Genomic DNA, 15696 nt, shown 5'->3' with positions numbered 1-15696 from the left:
CCCTTACAGCACCTTCCTTCCCTCTCCCCAAAATACCCCAGTAATAAGATCATTAAGTTTGCAAATGATACAGTGGTGGTTGGCTTGATCACAGCTGGAGATGGGGAGGCGGCCTATAGGAAGGAAATTGAGCAGTTGGGGGAGTGGCGCAGGAAAAACAACTTACTCCTTAACTTAAAAGAAAATAAAAGAGATTATTGTGGACTTTAGGAAATGTAAATTGAATATTCCGCCACTCATTATTGAGGGGATGTGCGTGGAACAGGTCTCGGTGTTTCGATTTCTGGGAATGGAGTTGAGAGATGACCTAACCTGGGGAGAAAACAGCAAAGACCTGATGAAGAGAGCACAGCAGAGGTTATATTTTCTGAGAATCCTCCGGAAAAACAATCTCTCAAAGGACCTGTTGATGGCATTTTACCATTGTACTGTGGAGTGTATTAACTTATGGTCTGTGTGTGTGGTTTGGGAGCTGCACGGTCAGGGGAAAAACAAGGCTGTCCAGGGTTGTAAAGACTGCGGGGAGAATAACTGGGTTCCCTCTTCCCACCTTGGATCAAATCTATGCTTCCAGGTACCATAAGAAAGCTGCAGAGATAGCGCAGGATAGTGCGCACCCCAGAAATGATGTCTTTCAGCTTCTGCCTTCTGGAAGAAAGTGCAGGGTTATAAAGACTAGGACTAGCCGCCTGGGAAACAGTTTCAATCCAAATGCGATTTTGGTTTTAAACGCAGTGTAAGGAGTCTCTGGCATAGCTGTCAACGTTTCCCTTTTTTAAAGGAAATTCCCTTATTCCGAATAGGATTCCTCGCAAGAAAAGGGAAAAGTTGACAGCTATGCGCTATGGGAGTACAGTGGTACATTGGGTTAAGAACTTACCATAATTCGTTCTGGAGGTCTGTTCTTAACCTGAAACTGTTCTTAACCTGAAGCACCACTTTAGCTAATGGGGCCTCCCGCTGCCGCACGATTTCTGTTCTCATCCTGAAGCAAAGTTCTTAACCCAACATACTATTTCTGGGTTAGCAGAGTCTGTAACCTGAAGCGTCTGTAACCTGAGGTACCACTGTATATTGTATTTTAAAAATGGGGTATCTGAGTTTTTAGGGAGCTAACCGGGTTGGGATAGCAGGCTTGTTGGTTTTGAATGTCTTATGTAGATATTTTTTTTACAGTTTCGTTGTTCTGTATGGGACAATGAAAGTAAAGATTATTGTATCATATCTCTTTGCATTCCTTCGAAAGCAAAAGAGCCAAGGGGGCAATGAATCATGGAATTGCAGAGCCGGAACATCCAGTCCAACCCCCCCCCCCAAAAAAAAAATCAGGAATCTTTTGCCCTAGAATGTGCTATTCTAGGCTGCATCCCCAGAAGTAGTGTCCATATCAAGGGAAATCCTAGTTCCACTCTGTTCTGCTTTGGTGTGTCCAGTTCTGGGTGCCACGGTTTTATTTTTCCAAAAAAATTATTAGTTTTCACAATATTATAAACAAAAACAAACACACAAGACAAACAAACATAAAACATAGCCTTATTGAAAAATTACAGTTATTAACTTTGTTAAGTGACTTCCTCGCTTCCCCTTGGTTGAATTTCATTGCATGTCTTTTTAACGGTTTTCCAAATCCCAATTTTTATGAAATTTAACTTAAACATTAACATCCTTAGATCTTCACCTTATGGAATTGAACATATTAATTCATCACTTAACATAAATAAAATCCTAAGCCCATTAAGTATCTGCAAGCTATTTTCAGTTAGTTTAACTTAACAAATTTAACTAAATAATCATTAAATTTATTCCACCCTTTTCTGATACTCCGGTTTTAAGGATAGAATCTTAAAGTTGGAAGAGACCCCAAGGGACATCTTGTCCAACCGCCTCCGATGCAGAAACCACAGCTAAAGCACCCGTGAGAGATTGCCACCAGACCTCCAGGGGGAAACAGGTATTGCACAGAGTTGGTGCTCTTCCGAGGCATCAGACTACAAAAATAAGAGGAGGAAGCTGGCAGAGAAGTCTCCAAGCTGTTTTAGCATTTTTGTGAATGTTCAGTCCCCCATTTCCCCCACCCAGAAATCCCATCATCTCACACCTCAATAGGGCCCATCACTCAGGGAGAAATGTGCTAAGAGGAAGGCACGCTTTGCAAACCCTCACTAGGATCAACTCCCACCCGGAAACCTATGTCCCCACTGTGGAAGGACGTGTGGATCCAGAATTGGCCTCCACAGTCACTTACAGACTCACTGTTAAGACTGTGTTCATGTAAGACAAACTTACTTGCCTACGAGGGATTGCCTAAGAAGAAGGGAAAAAAGATAAAGCCCTAAATGGCTTGGGACACATGTTCCTGAAAAGGGGCCTTTCCCAATATCAACCATCTTGAACCTGAAGAGCGACAGGTGAGCACATTAGTGCCACTAGGGAGCGCCACCCACTTGGTGCTGACAGGGCCTTTTCAGTGGCAGCCCCTCTTCTGTGGAATGCCCTCCTGAAAGCGCCAAATGATTTGTATCAAAGCCATCTCACCTCGCCACTAGATCTCTGTCTGAGCAACTGGAAGTCCTATGAAGGGGAAGAGTGAACTTCAACAATTCCCCTTGATCTCCAGCTATAATGCCCAAAATCCAATAGTAACCACATGCGTGGGCATCGCTTAAGAAACACAGGAGAGGGAGACTAATTTTGGAGCAGGAATGACCAAAAACAACAAACAAAAAGCCCGGCAAAAAAGTAGAAGTGAATTAAGTTTCTAAAATGGATTTTTATTAAAGTTTTCACAATACAATAAAATAATATCTAGAACAAGCAGAATAGGGAATATAAGAGAGGAAAGAGGGAAAGGAAAAAAAGAAGGGAGGGAGGAGAGCAAAGCTATAAGCAGGGGTCAGCAGACTTTTTCAGCAGGGGGCCGGTCCACTGTCCCTCAGACCTTGTGGGGGGGCCGGATTATATTTTGAATAATAATAAGGAACAAATTCCTCTGCCCCACAAATAACCCAGAGATGCATTTTAAATAAAAGGACATATTCTACTCATGTAAAAACACGCTGATTCCTGGACCGTCTGTAGGCCGGATTTAGAAGGCGATTGGGCCGGATCCAGCCCCTGGGCCTTAGTTTGCCTACCCATGCTATAAGAAACACCAAAGATAAAGGGGGAAGACATCCGATTCTCTGTCTACATTAGTAAAGGATTATTTAAGACATTTTAAAAACGTGTAAGAGCATTAAGACTAATTGGGGACAGTGCTGTGTTTCGGATATACGGTTTTATTTACATATATATGCAGCCTAAGCATAAGGTGGAGAGGCCTCCCAAAATTCACATTCCCACAGATTTTGCTCCCCCATTTGATCTTTGGGGAGATGCTGGGATATTCGCACGCCAACCTCTCCAAACTCCACCAGGAAAAATAAGAAAAGACTGTCCCCTGTCCACAAGATGGCCTCTGAGGCGGGGGATTCAGTTCACAAACCTTTCGATTATATACAGTTTCCTTATTCTATTTCTATATCTACTATCAGCATCTAAAACCGCCAGAGCCTTTCCCCACGGAATCGCATTCTAGATACTAACAATATTCTTTTAAACTAAGAGGGTATGTAGTTAGGGCAGTTAGGTAAGCTTTAAAGAGAGGGCTGTTGGGAGTTTAGGTGACCCCCGTGAAGTCATAGACAATTTTAATTTTCCATGTAACAGCCGCTTCACCAGGTTATCTTAATACAGTTTATTTCAGTCTTCGCTTTCCTTTTTTATTAATCGTGTTTTATTTTACCCACAGTTCCTTTTATCTTTCCCTTCCCCAAGACTGAATTATATATAGTTTGCAGTCGCTCTCCCTTTCTATACTTCCATGGTTCATAAACAAAACTACATCTATTGTTCTTATGCTGCATGTCTTTAAAATAAAACTTTCCAGGTGTTGTTTTTTTTAGCTTCTTGGATCCCGTTTGGTCACCGACATCTTGCAAATCAAAGTCCTTTTTTTCACATGCGTTTATATGGTTTCCTCCCTGCGAGAACTCTTTAACGCCAGGTAAGGCTGAAACTTTCTGAAGCTCTTTGCAGCTTCAAAGCACCGACAGTCAAAATCTGATAGCTACATGAATTTTCTGGTGGCTGAGGGGGAGTTGGGAAGATGAATGCGGTGGAAGGATTTCAATTTTTCTGGCCTTTATATGGATCCTACCCTTTGAGAATTCTTACCCAAGCTTTTCCCGCACTCCAAAGCTTTAATATAATCTCAACCCACAACTGTCTATCCTTTGATTACTGAAGTTTCTGCTTCTTCGTAAGGTCTCTGCTACCATTTCTATAGTTTCTCTGCTCCGGGAAGTATTTGATGGGAAAGCGAGACTTTTCTTGAAGCTATTTCAAAGCATCTATATCGGTTCTCCGCTGTACGGATTCTGTGGCGGGAACAAAGGCTGGAGCTGAGAAGAAAGCTGTTCCCACACTCCAAACATGGAGGTGTGACTTCTCTGATGGAGACTGAGAGAGTAGCTCTGCGTGAAGGTTTTCCCACACTCCATGCATTCGTACGGTTTCTCCCCTGTGTGAGTTCGGTGGTGTTTCGTGAGCGTCGTCTTCTCCGTGAAGCATTTCCCGCATTCAAAACATTTATACCGTTTCTCTCCCGTGTGGATTCTCTGATGACGTCTGAGGTAATTCTTCAGAGTGAAGCACTTCCCGCATTGCAAGCACATATGGGGTTTCTCCTGGGTGTGGATTTTCTTATGGTTGACGAGATCCGCCGCCCGTCTGACGCACTTTCCGCACTCCAAACATTTATATGGCTTATCCCCGGTGTGGATTTCCTGATGGTAAGTCAGGTTCGTGCTGTTTCTGAAGCCCTTTCCGCACTCCAGGCATTTATAGGGCTTCTCCCCCGTGTGGACTCTCCGGTGGTAAGCGAGGTTGGAGTTCCGACTGAAGCTCTTTCCACACTCCAGGCATTTATACGGTTTCTCCCCTGTGTGGATTCTTTCATGTGCGGTAAGGTGCACCTTCAGAGTGAAGCTCTTCCCGCATTCCAAGCACTTGTACGGCTTCTCCCCGGAGTGAATCGTCTGGTGGTTTGCCAGGATCACCTTCCGGGTGAAACTCTTTCCGCACTCGAAACATTTGTACGGCTTCTCGCCGGTGTGAACTCTCTGATGATTGGTGAGAATGATCTTCCGAGTGAAGCTTTTCTCACACTCCAAGCATTTGTAGGGTTTCTCGCCGGTGTGGATCCTCTTGTGGTATGACAGGCTGCAGTTGTGTATGAAACACTTGCCGCACTCCAGGCACTGAAACGGCTTCTCCCCTGTATGAATTCTCTGATGATTAGTCAGACGTAACTTCCGAGAGAAGCTCTTTCCACATTCCTTGCAGTTGTAAGGTTTTTCCTTCGTGGGAATTATCGGAGGCGGAGGAGAAAGGCTATCATCTCCAAAGTCCCTTCCACATTCAAAAGACCGGTATGGCTCCTCCTCCGGGTGAATTTCCTGATGAGAAGAGAGGGTGGAGTTTTCTCCAAAGTTCTTCTCACATTCCATGTATCGGTATGGTTTCTCTCCAGTACAGCTGCCTTTTCCCTCTGTCTCTGTCACATCTTGTTCTCCATTATTCTCTGTTTCAGATAGATCACCTTCTGCAATGAAGAGAGAAACTGATAAGAGCCTGAGGAAGAAATAGAGCCTCAAATCACTGATGTAGTAGCAAGGTTGAAGCTTACTGGGAAATGATATATAAGGAATTGAAAAGGATGTTCAATATAACTTTTATTTAAAAAACAACAACCCAGAAGCTTTTCTTTTGGGAATTATAGGGACAGAACTACCTAAAGCAGGCACCCCCAAATTCGGCCCTCCAGATTGTGTGTTTTTTATCTGTTTGCAATTTATCTGTAAATATTCGATAAACCTTTTCCATTTTTTTATTAAAAGTTTGTTATCTTGATTTCTTATTCTTCCGGTAAGTTTTGACATTTCTGCATATTCCATAAGTTTTTTGTATCCATTTTTCCTTTGTTGGAACTTCTGCTGCATTCCATTTTGGGGCGAGTAGCATTCTTGCTGCTGTAGTTGCATACATAAATAAATTTCTATACAATTTAGGTCAGGCACCCTCAAACTCAGCCCTCCAGATGTTTTGGGACTACAACTCCCATCATCCCTAGCTAACAGGTCCAGTGGTCAGGGATGATGGGAATCATTAATTAGATAATTAAATTAATTAAATAATTAGATAATTAAATGAGCAAATGAGCAAATTAAATGAATTTGGATATGCAAAGATATTAAAAATAAATTTAAGGAACCGGAGAAAGAGGGGAAGGAAGTCAAACTCTGAAATGTATAAATTTGAAAAGTATAAATAAAAACTTTTTTTAAAAAAAAGAAACTAGCTTCCAGGTGGAATATCCGGAAATCACTGAAATGACCAGGGAAACCCAGAGGTATGGCAAACCATGTCGGAAGTGAAGATTTTTGGGTGAATTTACTTTTTTAAAGCTCAAAAAATTCAATTTATTTGGAGATTTAGCAAGAAAAGGTCAACCACTTTTTGAAGTATGGCAAACCTACAATCCTTAAAAACTTTTAAAAAAACACGTATTTACAAATTTCAAAAAATTACAAATTTAATACACAAGACGTATTTTCCAATTAATATTCATTGAAAATTACTTGTTTCACCCACCGAACAAATCAGAAACTTGCATTTCAAAAGACCTGGCCTAGTCAGTCAGGTCAACTGGAGGGGGTATATTCAGAAACAACACAATAGATAGACAGTTAAGTTTGAACTGCAGTGGATTAAGAACCCCTGAGCTAATAACATACAGAAATTTCAAAAATAGGTACTTTGATCTAAACGGGTTGCTTGCTTACCCTGAGAGGCCGCAGTCCCATAGATCTCTTCCATGACTCCCCGATTCAGAGATCTCTGGTCAGGATCCAGCAAAGCCAATTCCCCTTCTGCGAAAAGCACAGCTACGTCCTCAAAGGACACTGAGGAGGAAAGGAAAACAGTTCATCCTTGTAGATCAGATTATCAGCCAGCTACATCAAAAAGGCTGATTGCTGATCATTATTCTCGTAATTTAATGAAACCTTCTTGAGTGGCGTTCTCAAGGAGAGAGAACTGTTTGGGATCAGGGAAGGTCATTTCTGGAAAGAGATAGCTTGCCAGGACTTGCTAGATCCATCGCCTGCGAGAGGAAAAGGGAAGCTCATGCCTGTGTCTCAGAGGCAAATTGAAACACATCCAAATAAGAAAAAGTTGTATCGGTGGTCTGAGCGGATAAACAAAACTTTATTGTTTGAAGCTGTAGCCCGCCACAAGGGAGATACAACGAACACACGAGGTCAAGAGGGATGTGAATAAACAATCAAAAGTCTATTATTGGATCCACACAGTCGTCAAACCTACGTTAACGATAAAAACCTACTTTCCCCTTCGATTAGTCATGGGTTGGGTTTTTTTAAAGACATTTTTTGGTTCATTTTTGTTTAAACAGATACAAAAACGATTAAGCCCCAATCCATTATTCAAGATTCAAACTTTACTGAGAACATTGAGTACAGTGGTACCTCAGGTTAAGTACTTAATTCGTTCCAGAGGTCCGTACTTAACCTGAAACCATTCTTTTTTTTTTTTCTTTATTCTTTTTTTTATTCAGGATTTTCTTGTTTTACAGGAGTGTAGTGCCTCGTATTTTTTTTTCCCCATGTAACATTTTTACAAATCCATTTCATTTGTTGAGGCATTAGGGGGAGAAGAAAAGAAAAAAGAAAAAAGAGAGGGGATGGAGGGAGGGAGGATGGATAGGGGTGGGGTCGGGTGGCGGTGTTTCTATTAACCCGAAGCACTACTTTAGCTAATGGGGCCTCCTGCTGCCGCGCCGCTGCAGCCCGATTTCTGTTCTCATCCTGAAGCAAAGTTCTTAGCCCGAGGTACTCTTTCTGGGTTAGCGGAGTCTGTAACCTGAAGCGTATGTAACCTGAAGCGTATGTAACCCGAGGTTCCACTGTAGTCGGCACAAGATCTCGATTTGGGCCTGGCGAGATGCTCAGACATTGCCGTATCCCAGATAGGATTGTAATGTGTGTGTTTTTTCCATTATTCAACCTGAAATAATTTCTTCCCTGCATCTGAGATCCGCTATAATCCTTCTGTCTATGGAAGCTGCATTGCTTTCACCCATTTTCAAGATGCCTGCCTGTTATTTCACTAACTGGGCCCCTGGCCTTGTCTATCTTGTTTTCCTTTCTTTGTCTACATCCTATGGATAACATAACACATCTCCATCCACCTACATTCCTATCCAGGTGTCTCTAACTGGGGCTGCTACCCACCTGGGCTTGTCAAGCTCTGCTTTAACCCTGTAAATGCCAAACTCCCCCTTCCCCCAATCCAACAAAAGTTTGGATGAGCAGAATTACTCCCAGCAAGAAGCAGCGCCCGGAAAACACCGAAATGAGGTGCTCCAAGGAGGTCTGAGTCTCCCTGGTCCTGAATGGGTAACTGTGCCCCTGAAGGACCAGGTGCGCAGCCTGGGAGTCATTCTGGACTCACAGCTGTCCATTGAGGCACAGGTCAGTTCTGTGTCCAGGGCAGCTGTCTGCCAGCTCCACCTGATACACAGGCTGAGACCCTACCTGCCCGTGGACTGTCTTGCCAGAGTGGTGCATGCTCTAGTTATCTCCCGCTTGGACTACTGCAATGCGTTCTACGTGGGGCTACCTTTGAAGGTGACCCGGAAACTACAACTAATCCAGAATGCAGCAGCTAGACTGGTAACTGGGAGCGGCCGCCGAGACCACATAACACCGGTCTTGATAGACCTACACTGGCTCCCAGTACGTTTCCAAGCACAATTCAAAGTGTTGGTGCTGACCTTTAAAGCCCTAAACGGCCTCAGTCCAGTATACCTGAAGGAGCATCTCCACCCCCATCATTCTGCCCGGACACTGAGGTCCAGCGCCGAGGGCCTTCCGGCAGTTCCCTCACTGCGAGAAGCAAAGTTACAGGGAACCAGGCAGAGGGCCTTCTCAGTAGTGGCACCCATCCTGTGGAATGCTCTCCCACCAGATGTCAAAGAGAAAAACAACTACCAGACTTCTGGAAGACATCTGAAGGCAGCCCTGTTTAGGGAAGCTTTTAATGTTTAATATATTATTGTATTTTAATATTCTGTGGGAAGCCGCCCAGAGTGGCTGGGGAAACCGAGCCAGATGGGAAGGGTATAAATTTATTATTATTATTATTATTATTATTGATATTATTATTAGCTCCTGTAGCTCCCTAGCCTGCGCCGTTTCTGACACTTGACGACACTGGGCCTATACCGGGATAGCCGGAACAGACCTTTTGTGGGATGTGATACATGAGTCAAGTACAACATCCCTTGCTTTCCTAGAGTGGACATGCAAGGGAATGTTTGGTCTAGTCAGTCGAAAATTTCCTTTTTCCTTCTTACTGGGACATACTTCCTTTGGCATGTGACTAGAGGTGGGTGTGACCTTACCTGCCCAGGTAACAAAACGGCAAGGCACGCAGCACACTTCCTCTCTTTGACTTATTCCATTGGACCAGCTTTTTAGCTAGAAATGCTCTTTTGGCCTTTAGCCTAGGATTATCCCCATATGGCAGGCATGTCCAAAGTCTGTTTTGAGGGCCTAATCCGGCCCCCGTGGCAGTTTATTTCCTGGGGTAAAATCCTAAAAAAGGTCAACAACTTTGGTCGGCCCTCATGCATGTTCACTTCATCAAATCTGGACACCCCCGTCATATGGGATAGATCCACATATATATACTTTGCAACTAAGTCTGCCTTCAGGGATCCAACTGTGAAATGATGATTCGTTTGTAAATTTCTTTGATATACTTTACACAAGATTGTGGAGTGTTTATTCTTTTAAGAGGGATAATAAAGGGACTTAAAGATACGACTCTGGGGTTGCGGCCCTCATCTGGCTTTACTGGCTGAGGGAGCCGGCGTACAGCTTCCGGGTCATGTGGCCAACATGGCGAACCAGAGCAGCGCATGGAAACGCCGTTTACCTTCCTGCCGGAGCGGTACCTATTTATCTACTTGCACTTTGACGTGCTTTTGAACTGCTAGGTGGGCAGGAGCAGGGACCGAGCAACGGGAGCTCACTCCGTCATGGGGATTCAAACCGCCGACCTTCTGATCGGCAAGTCCTAGGCTCTGTGGTTTAACCCACAGCACCACCCGAGATGCTTAAACAAGCCTGCAACCAGCTACCTGCTGTGCGTTTAAAGGGGAATGTAAACTCTGCTAAGTTATAGAACTTGCTAGCACAAGTTAGTAATTCGTTCTGGAGGTCTGTTCTTAACCTGAAACTGTTCTTAACCTGAAGCACCACTTTAGCTAATGGGGCCTCCTGCTGCTGCTGCTGTGCCGTCGGAGCACGATTTCTGTTCTCATCCTGAAGCAAAGTTCTTCACCTGAAGCAGTATTTCTGGGTTAGCGGAGTCTGTAACCTGAAGCGTATGCAACCCGAGGTACCACTGTAAACAATATATCCTCTCCAGCCTCCCTGAACCTTCCCACACCTTCCTCTTCCCTGTTCCCTCCCATTCCAATGGGCATAAGCAACAATTCTGCAAAAGGAACCGGTGTGGTGTAGCGGTTAGAATGTTGGACTAGGAGCCGGGAGACCCGGGTTCGAACCCCCGCTCAGACACGATGTTCACTGGGTAACCTTGGGCCAGCCACTGCCATTCCGCCTAGCTTACCTCACAGAGTTGTTGTGAGGAAAGGATGGGGGGGCAGAAAGGTGTCGTATAAAGGGTGGTGATGACATCACTCCTATGCACCCCTGTTGCCACTGCCTGGCCAGCTGGGGTCGGAGGGTTCGGTGAATCTGCATTCATTTCCATCTGAACAGTTCATTTCCACCAGGAAGTCTTGCGCAGTGGCTCTCAAAACATTTTTCTTCTGGTGCACATTTTCAGTATGAAAATTTCCTCGTGCTACACCAAACGTTTTATTGATAAGAAATGCATTGGGGGGAAACAAAAGAAACAGCTCCTAGTAGTACTTGGTTTCGGCAAGATTTCTTTTTTTCTGTTTGGTGTATAATTTTGTATTAAATTTTCCAAACATTTTCACAATAATCTGCATCTCAAATGATTACCGTATTTTTCACTCCACAAGACGCACCTGACCATAAGGCACACCTAGCTTTTAGAGGGGGAATGCAAGAAAAAAAATATTATTTAAAGGGAGCGCTGAGCAGAGACTGTGTGCATCCCAGGCTCTGTTCGGCGCTCCCTTTCACGAGCCGCGTGAAGCGTGTGTGCGGCGCTTGTAGGCTTTCCCCCAAGAGCCACACACACACTCCGCGTGGCTCTTTAAAGGGAGTGCGGGTATCCCTGGCTTTTGCGGGAGGTGGGGGGAGGGACAGAGCGCGCGGCTCTGTCCCTTCCCCCACCTCCCGCAAGAACAGCCCTCCCTCCAGCTGTTCTGGCTTTGGGATAGCCCTGCGAAGCCTCTGCAGGGCAGCAGGATGAAGGCTCCCTGTGCCCTGCGGAGGCTTCCCGTGGCTAAGCCAGAAGCTAGAACAGCAAGAAGGAGCGCTGCGCAGCAATCCCTCTTGCTGTTCTGGTTTCTGGGATAGCCGCGCAGCCTGCATTCACTCCATAAGACACACACACATTTCCCCTTCCTCTTTAGGAGGGGAAAAGTGTGTCTTATAGAGCGAAAAATACAGTACATTGTTTCATAAATTGACTTCCCATCTTCACCTCTGATGTTTCCCCCCACTTAAACCTTTTCTGCTGCATTATATATTTATGTACTGCAGAAAGTTTCTCTGTTACAGTTAAAGACTTTGAAAAGATTTCTATCCATATTCTGCAAATAAATCATTTCGACACTGTACTATGCCACACTGAAATGTTAAAATGAGAGCCAGTGTGGTGTAGCGGTTAAGAGCGGTGGACTCGTAATCTGGGGAACTGGGTTCGAGTCTCCGCTCCTCCACATGCAGCTGCTGGGTGACCTTGGGCTAGTCACACTTCTCTGAAGTCTCTCAGCCCCACTCACCTCACAGAGTGTTTGTTGTGGGGGAAGAAGGGAAAGGAGAATGTTAGCTGCTTTGAGACTCCTTAAGGGGAGTGAAAGGCGGGATATCAAATCCAAACTCTTCTTCTTCTTCTTCTTAAAATTTAAAATTCCTAAAAGGAATGCCTTTGACTTTTTACTATATGATATTCTTAGTATTTTCTTTATTTCTTTGTGGATCATGCTCCAAAATTTCAATTTAAATGATGATATTCCAAAAGACAAAACTAAAATTTTCTTATACGTGATGTCTGCAGCAAGAATCCTGGTGGCTAAGTATTGGAAAGGGAACCAGATACCCACTAGGGGAGAGTGGTTATGTAAGCTTTCGGAATATTTAGAATTAGCCAAATTGACAGATATATAATGAGACAAAAACCAAAAAGTGAAGTGAAGAAGGAATGGGAGTGCCTAAACGAATACCTTAAAAGCCAAGGTTCGAGGACAGAAATCTGCCTGAGTCTGGAATAACCCTGTGAAGTGAAAGGATAAGAAAGAGGGATTTATATCTACCGTATTTTTCGCTCTATAAGACGCACCAGACCACAAGACGCACCTGGTTTTTGGAGGAGGAAAACAAGAAAAAAATAGTCTGAATCCCAGAAGCCAGAACAGCAAGAGGGATCGCTGCGCAGTGAAAGCAGCAATCCCTCTTGCTGTTCTGGCTTCTGGGATAGCCGCGCAGCCTGCATTCGCTCCATAAGACGCACACACATTTCCCCTTACTTTTTAGGAGGGAAAAAGTGAGTCTTATAGAGCAAAAAATACAGTAGATGCTAGGATAAAGATGATAAGGAAAACAGGAAAACAGGAAGACATAATGAGAGGTAAAGGAGGTGCTGTGGGATTGGTGATAGTCAATGTTTGTTTTTCTTTTTAGTGTTTATATTATTAACTTGTAAGGTATGGATTTGGGTTTTTTTTGGTATGCTGGTTTTTGTGTTTTGTGTATTGTTATTTTCCAATATTTGTCATGTTGTTGTTGTGTGGAAAATACTAATAAAATTGGTTATTCAAAAAAGAAGAAGAAATGTTAAAATGTTTATTTGATCATTCTTGATATCTTGCCATCCTCCACTTGGCATCCTGTCCTGCCACACACTTTGAGAACCACACAATTAAAACGTTTTGCGTTGTGACAACCTCATCCAGACAGGCAAGATCTGGGATACCAAGGCATTGTCACGAACAGCGATTTGGGGAAGGGGGCACTGAAATCAAAGGGTACTTATGAAATTACTCCGGGTTTGTTTGTTTTTTAGCAGGAACGTGGGGGAACTCAGTTCCCTTACCTTTTGAAAATTAAATAATTGTTATATTTTGTCTGGGGGTGCTGGAACGGATATACACCCAAATACCTGAGCCCCAAATCCATCTATATCTGTAATCAATAAAGTTGTCACCAAATCCTTGTCTGCTTGAGTTTATTAATTACATTTTACATTTAGCCACTGGTGGGGGGCAGTGGCGGCACTGCAACTGGGCCCACAATAAACAAACAAACAAACAAACAAGTCCCCCCACCTTTTTTCCAGAAAAAAAGCACCGGGTACTGGAATCAAAGGCTACTTACCAAATGACTCTTGTGGATATATTAAAGATGGAACGGTCTCTCTGTTGCTCTTTCAACTAGAAACAAGCAAAAATAAAAGCATTTTTAAAAATAAAAATAAAAAAATACATTAAAGGCCCACATCGAATATAACTGATCTGTAGAAAGGACTTTATGATCTGAAAATAGAGACGGTGTATGTACTTCTGCAACCCAAGGAAATATTTAATAAAAACAATTAAAATAAAGGAGAGTGTCAAGAAAAAAGAGAAAGAAACCCTCAAACAAATTTGGATTCTGGCAGCTTTGAGAGCCACGGCTTTAGATGAAAAAAACCTGCTGGTTTTGATTTGTCTGCAAAGATCCCCTCCTCTTGCAGACCCTTAAAGGGACGCTATTATCCAGGGACAGTCCAGGATTTGCAGAAGCCTTCAAGGTTTCTAATTTGATCCCAGAATGTCCCTATTTCCATTGGAGAAATGTTGGGAGTTATCCAACCCCCAAGCTGAGGAGATAAGTAACTATATAACCTTTAGAAGACATCTGAAGGCAGCCCCGTACAGGGAAGTTTTAAATTTTTAAAAAATGTTTTATTATTATAAAACATTTTAATATATTTTTGTTGTATGTTGGAAGCCGGTCAGAATGGCTGGGGCAACGCAGTCAGATGGGCGGGGTATAAAAATAAAATAAAATAAAAATTATTATTGAATAGCACGTTCCTATTATCATCAGAGAAATATTGGTGGGTGTGGAGTTATGCGACCCCTGAGCCAAGGAGATAAGTAACTATACAACCTTTAGAAGACACACTGTATAGGGAATTTTTAAAAAAAGTTTAATGTTTTATTATTATAAAATATTTTTATATTTTATATCTATCTATCTATCTATCTATCTATCTATCTATCTATCTATCTATCTATATGTTGGAGGCCGCCCAGAGTGGCTGGGGCAACGCAGTCAGATGGGTGGAGTATAAAAATAAAATAAAATAATTTATTATTATTGAATAGGACATCCCTATTATCATCGGAGAAATGTTGGTGGGTGTGGAGTTATGCAACTCCCGAGCCAAGGAAATAAGTAACTATACAACCTTTAGAAGACACCCCTGTATAGGGAATTTTTTTTAAAAAAATGTTTAACGTTTTATTATTATAAAATATTTGTTTGTGCGTGTGTTGTTTGTTGGAGGCCGCCCAGAGTGGCTGGGGCAAGGCAGTCAGATGGGCGGGGTGTAAATAATAATAATAATAATAATAATAATAATAATAATAATAATAATAGAATAGGACGTCCCTATTTTCATCGGAGGGGCTGCTCCTGCCTGGATTCGCAGGCCAAAGTGTGGGGGGAGCATCCATTCTCTCTCTCTCTCTCCGGAGCACAAAGGAGGCTTCGCTTCCCGGATGGCCTGCTAGCTTTGCGCTTTTGCGCGCAGGAAGGCAGAAAAAGGATCTCCCCCTCCCTCCCCAGATCGGGTGGCTTTTTGTGACAGATCCCGGGCGGATCGGCTGCAGGCCCCCTCCCGGGCCCCCTCCCTTTGTCTCGATCCCACCCCGGGGACACCCCTTTGCCCCCTCCCCATGCGCAAAAGGGGGAGCTCACCGGATGGCAGGAGGCGCCTCGACGCAGCGGCAAAGGCGAGTCAAGGCCACCCTGGGGAGGGAGAGGCAGGCAGGAAGGCGCTTCGGAAGGAGGCGCTTTGGCAAAGACCTCGTCCCCAAATCCCTCTCCTCTCTAGGAATCGAGTTGATTGCATTTTTAACCCTTGCCAGGACAGATCTCTGGTCTCCCCCCCCTTTTTTTTTTTTTGCATTTGACAGATGGGAGTTTCGCCTTGTTGGCGGCTCAAAGGAATCTCAAGAGAATATGTGAGATGGCCTCGGGCAGCAGCCTGGCTTCATTTCTTAGTTCTAGTTATAGGTAGGTAGCCGTGTTGGTCTGCCTAGTCGAAACAAAAAAAAATAAATTCTTCCAGTAGCCCCTTAGTAGCACTAAGTTTGTTATTGGTATGAGCTTTCGTGTGCATGCACACTTCTTCAGATACCAA

The 15696-nt window shown here is 43.6% G+C and overlaps 1 protein-coding gene across 1 annotated transcript; it reads right to left on the bottom strand.

The window, feature by feature from the left end:
• Nucleotides 1-2755: 2755 nt before the first annotated feature.
• Nucleotides 2756-15366, bottom strand: LOC309525013 (uncharacterized protein). The gene is made up of 4 exons (XM_082210340.1): nucleotides 15252-15366; nucleotides 13662-13717; nucleotides 6885-7004; nucleotides 2756-5644 (listed from the first exon to the last, which is right to left on the bottom strand). Exons 3-4 carry the CDS (start codon nucleotides 6916-6918, stop codon nucleotides 4392-4394), a joined length of 1287 nt encoding a protein of 428 aa, XP_082066466.1. The 5' UTR covers nucleotides 6919-7004; nucleotides 13662-13717; nucleotides 15252-15366; the 3' UTR covers nucleotides 2756-4391.
• Nucleotides 15367-15696: the final 330 nt, after the last annotated feature.

This window comes from Podarcis vaucheri (genome assembly GCF_965113315.1).
Source record: "Podarcis vaucheri genome assembly, chromosome: 2".
In the NCBI taxonomy this organism is placed as follows: Eukaryota; Metazoa; Chordata; class Lepidosauria; order Squamata; family Lacertidae; genus Podarcis; species Podarcis vaucheri.
The sequence above is the reverse complement of the archived record's forward strand: the minus strand, read 5'-3'. Positions and strand labels throughout refer to the sequence as shown.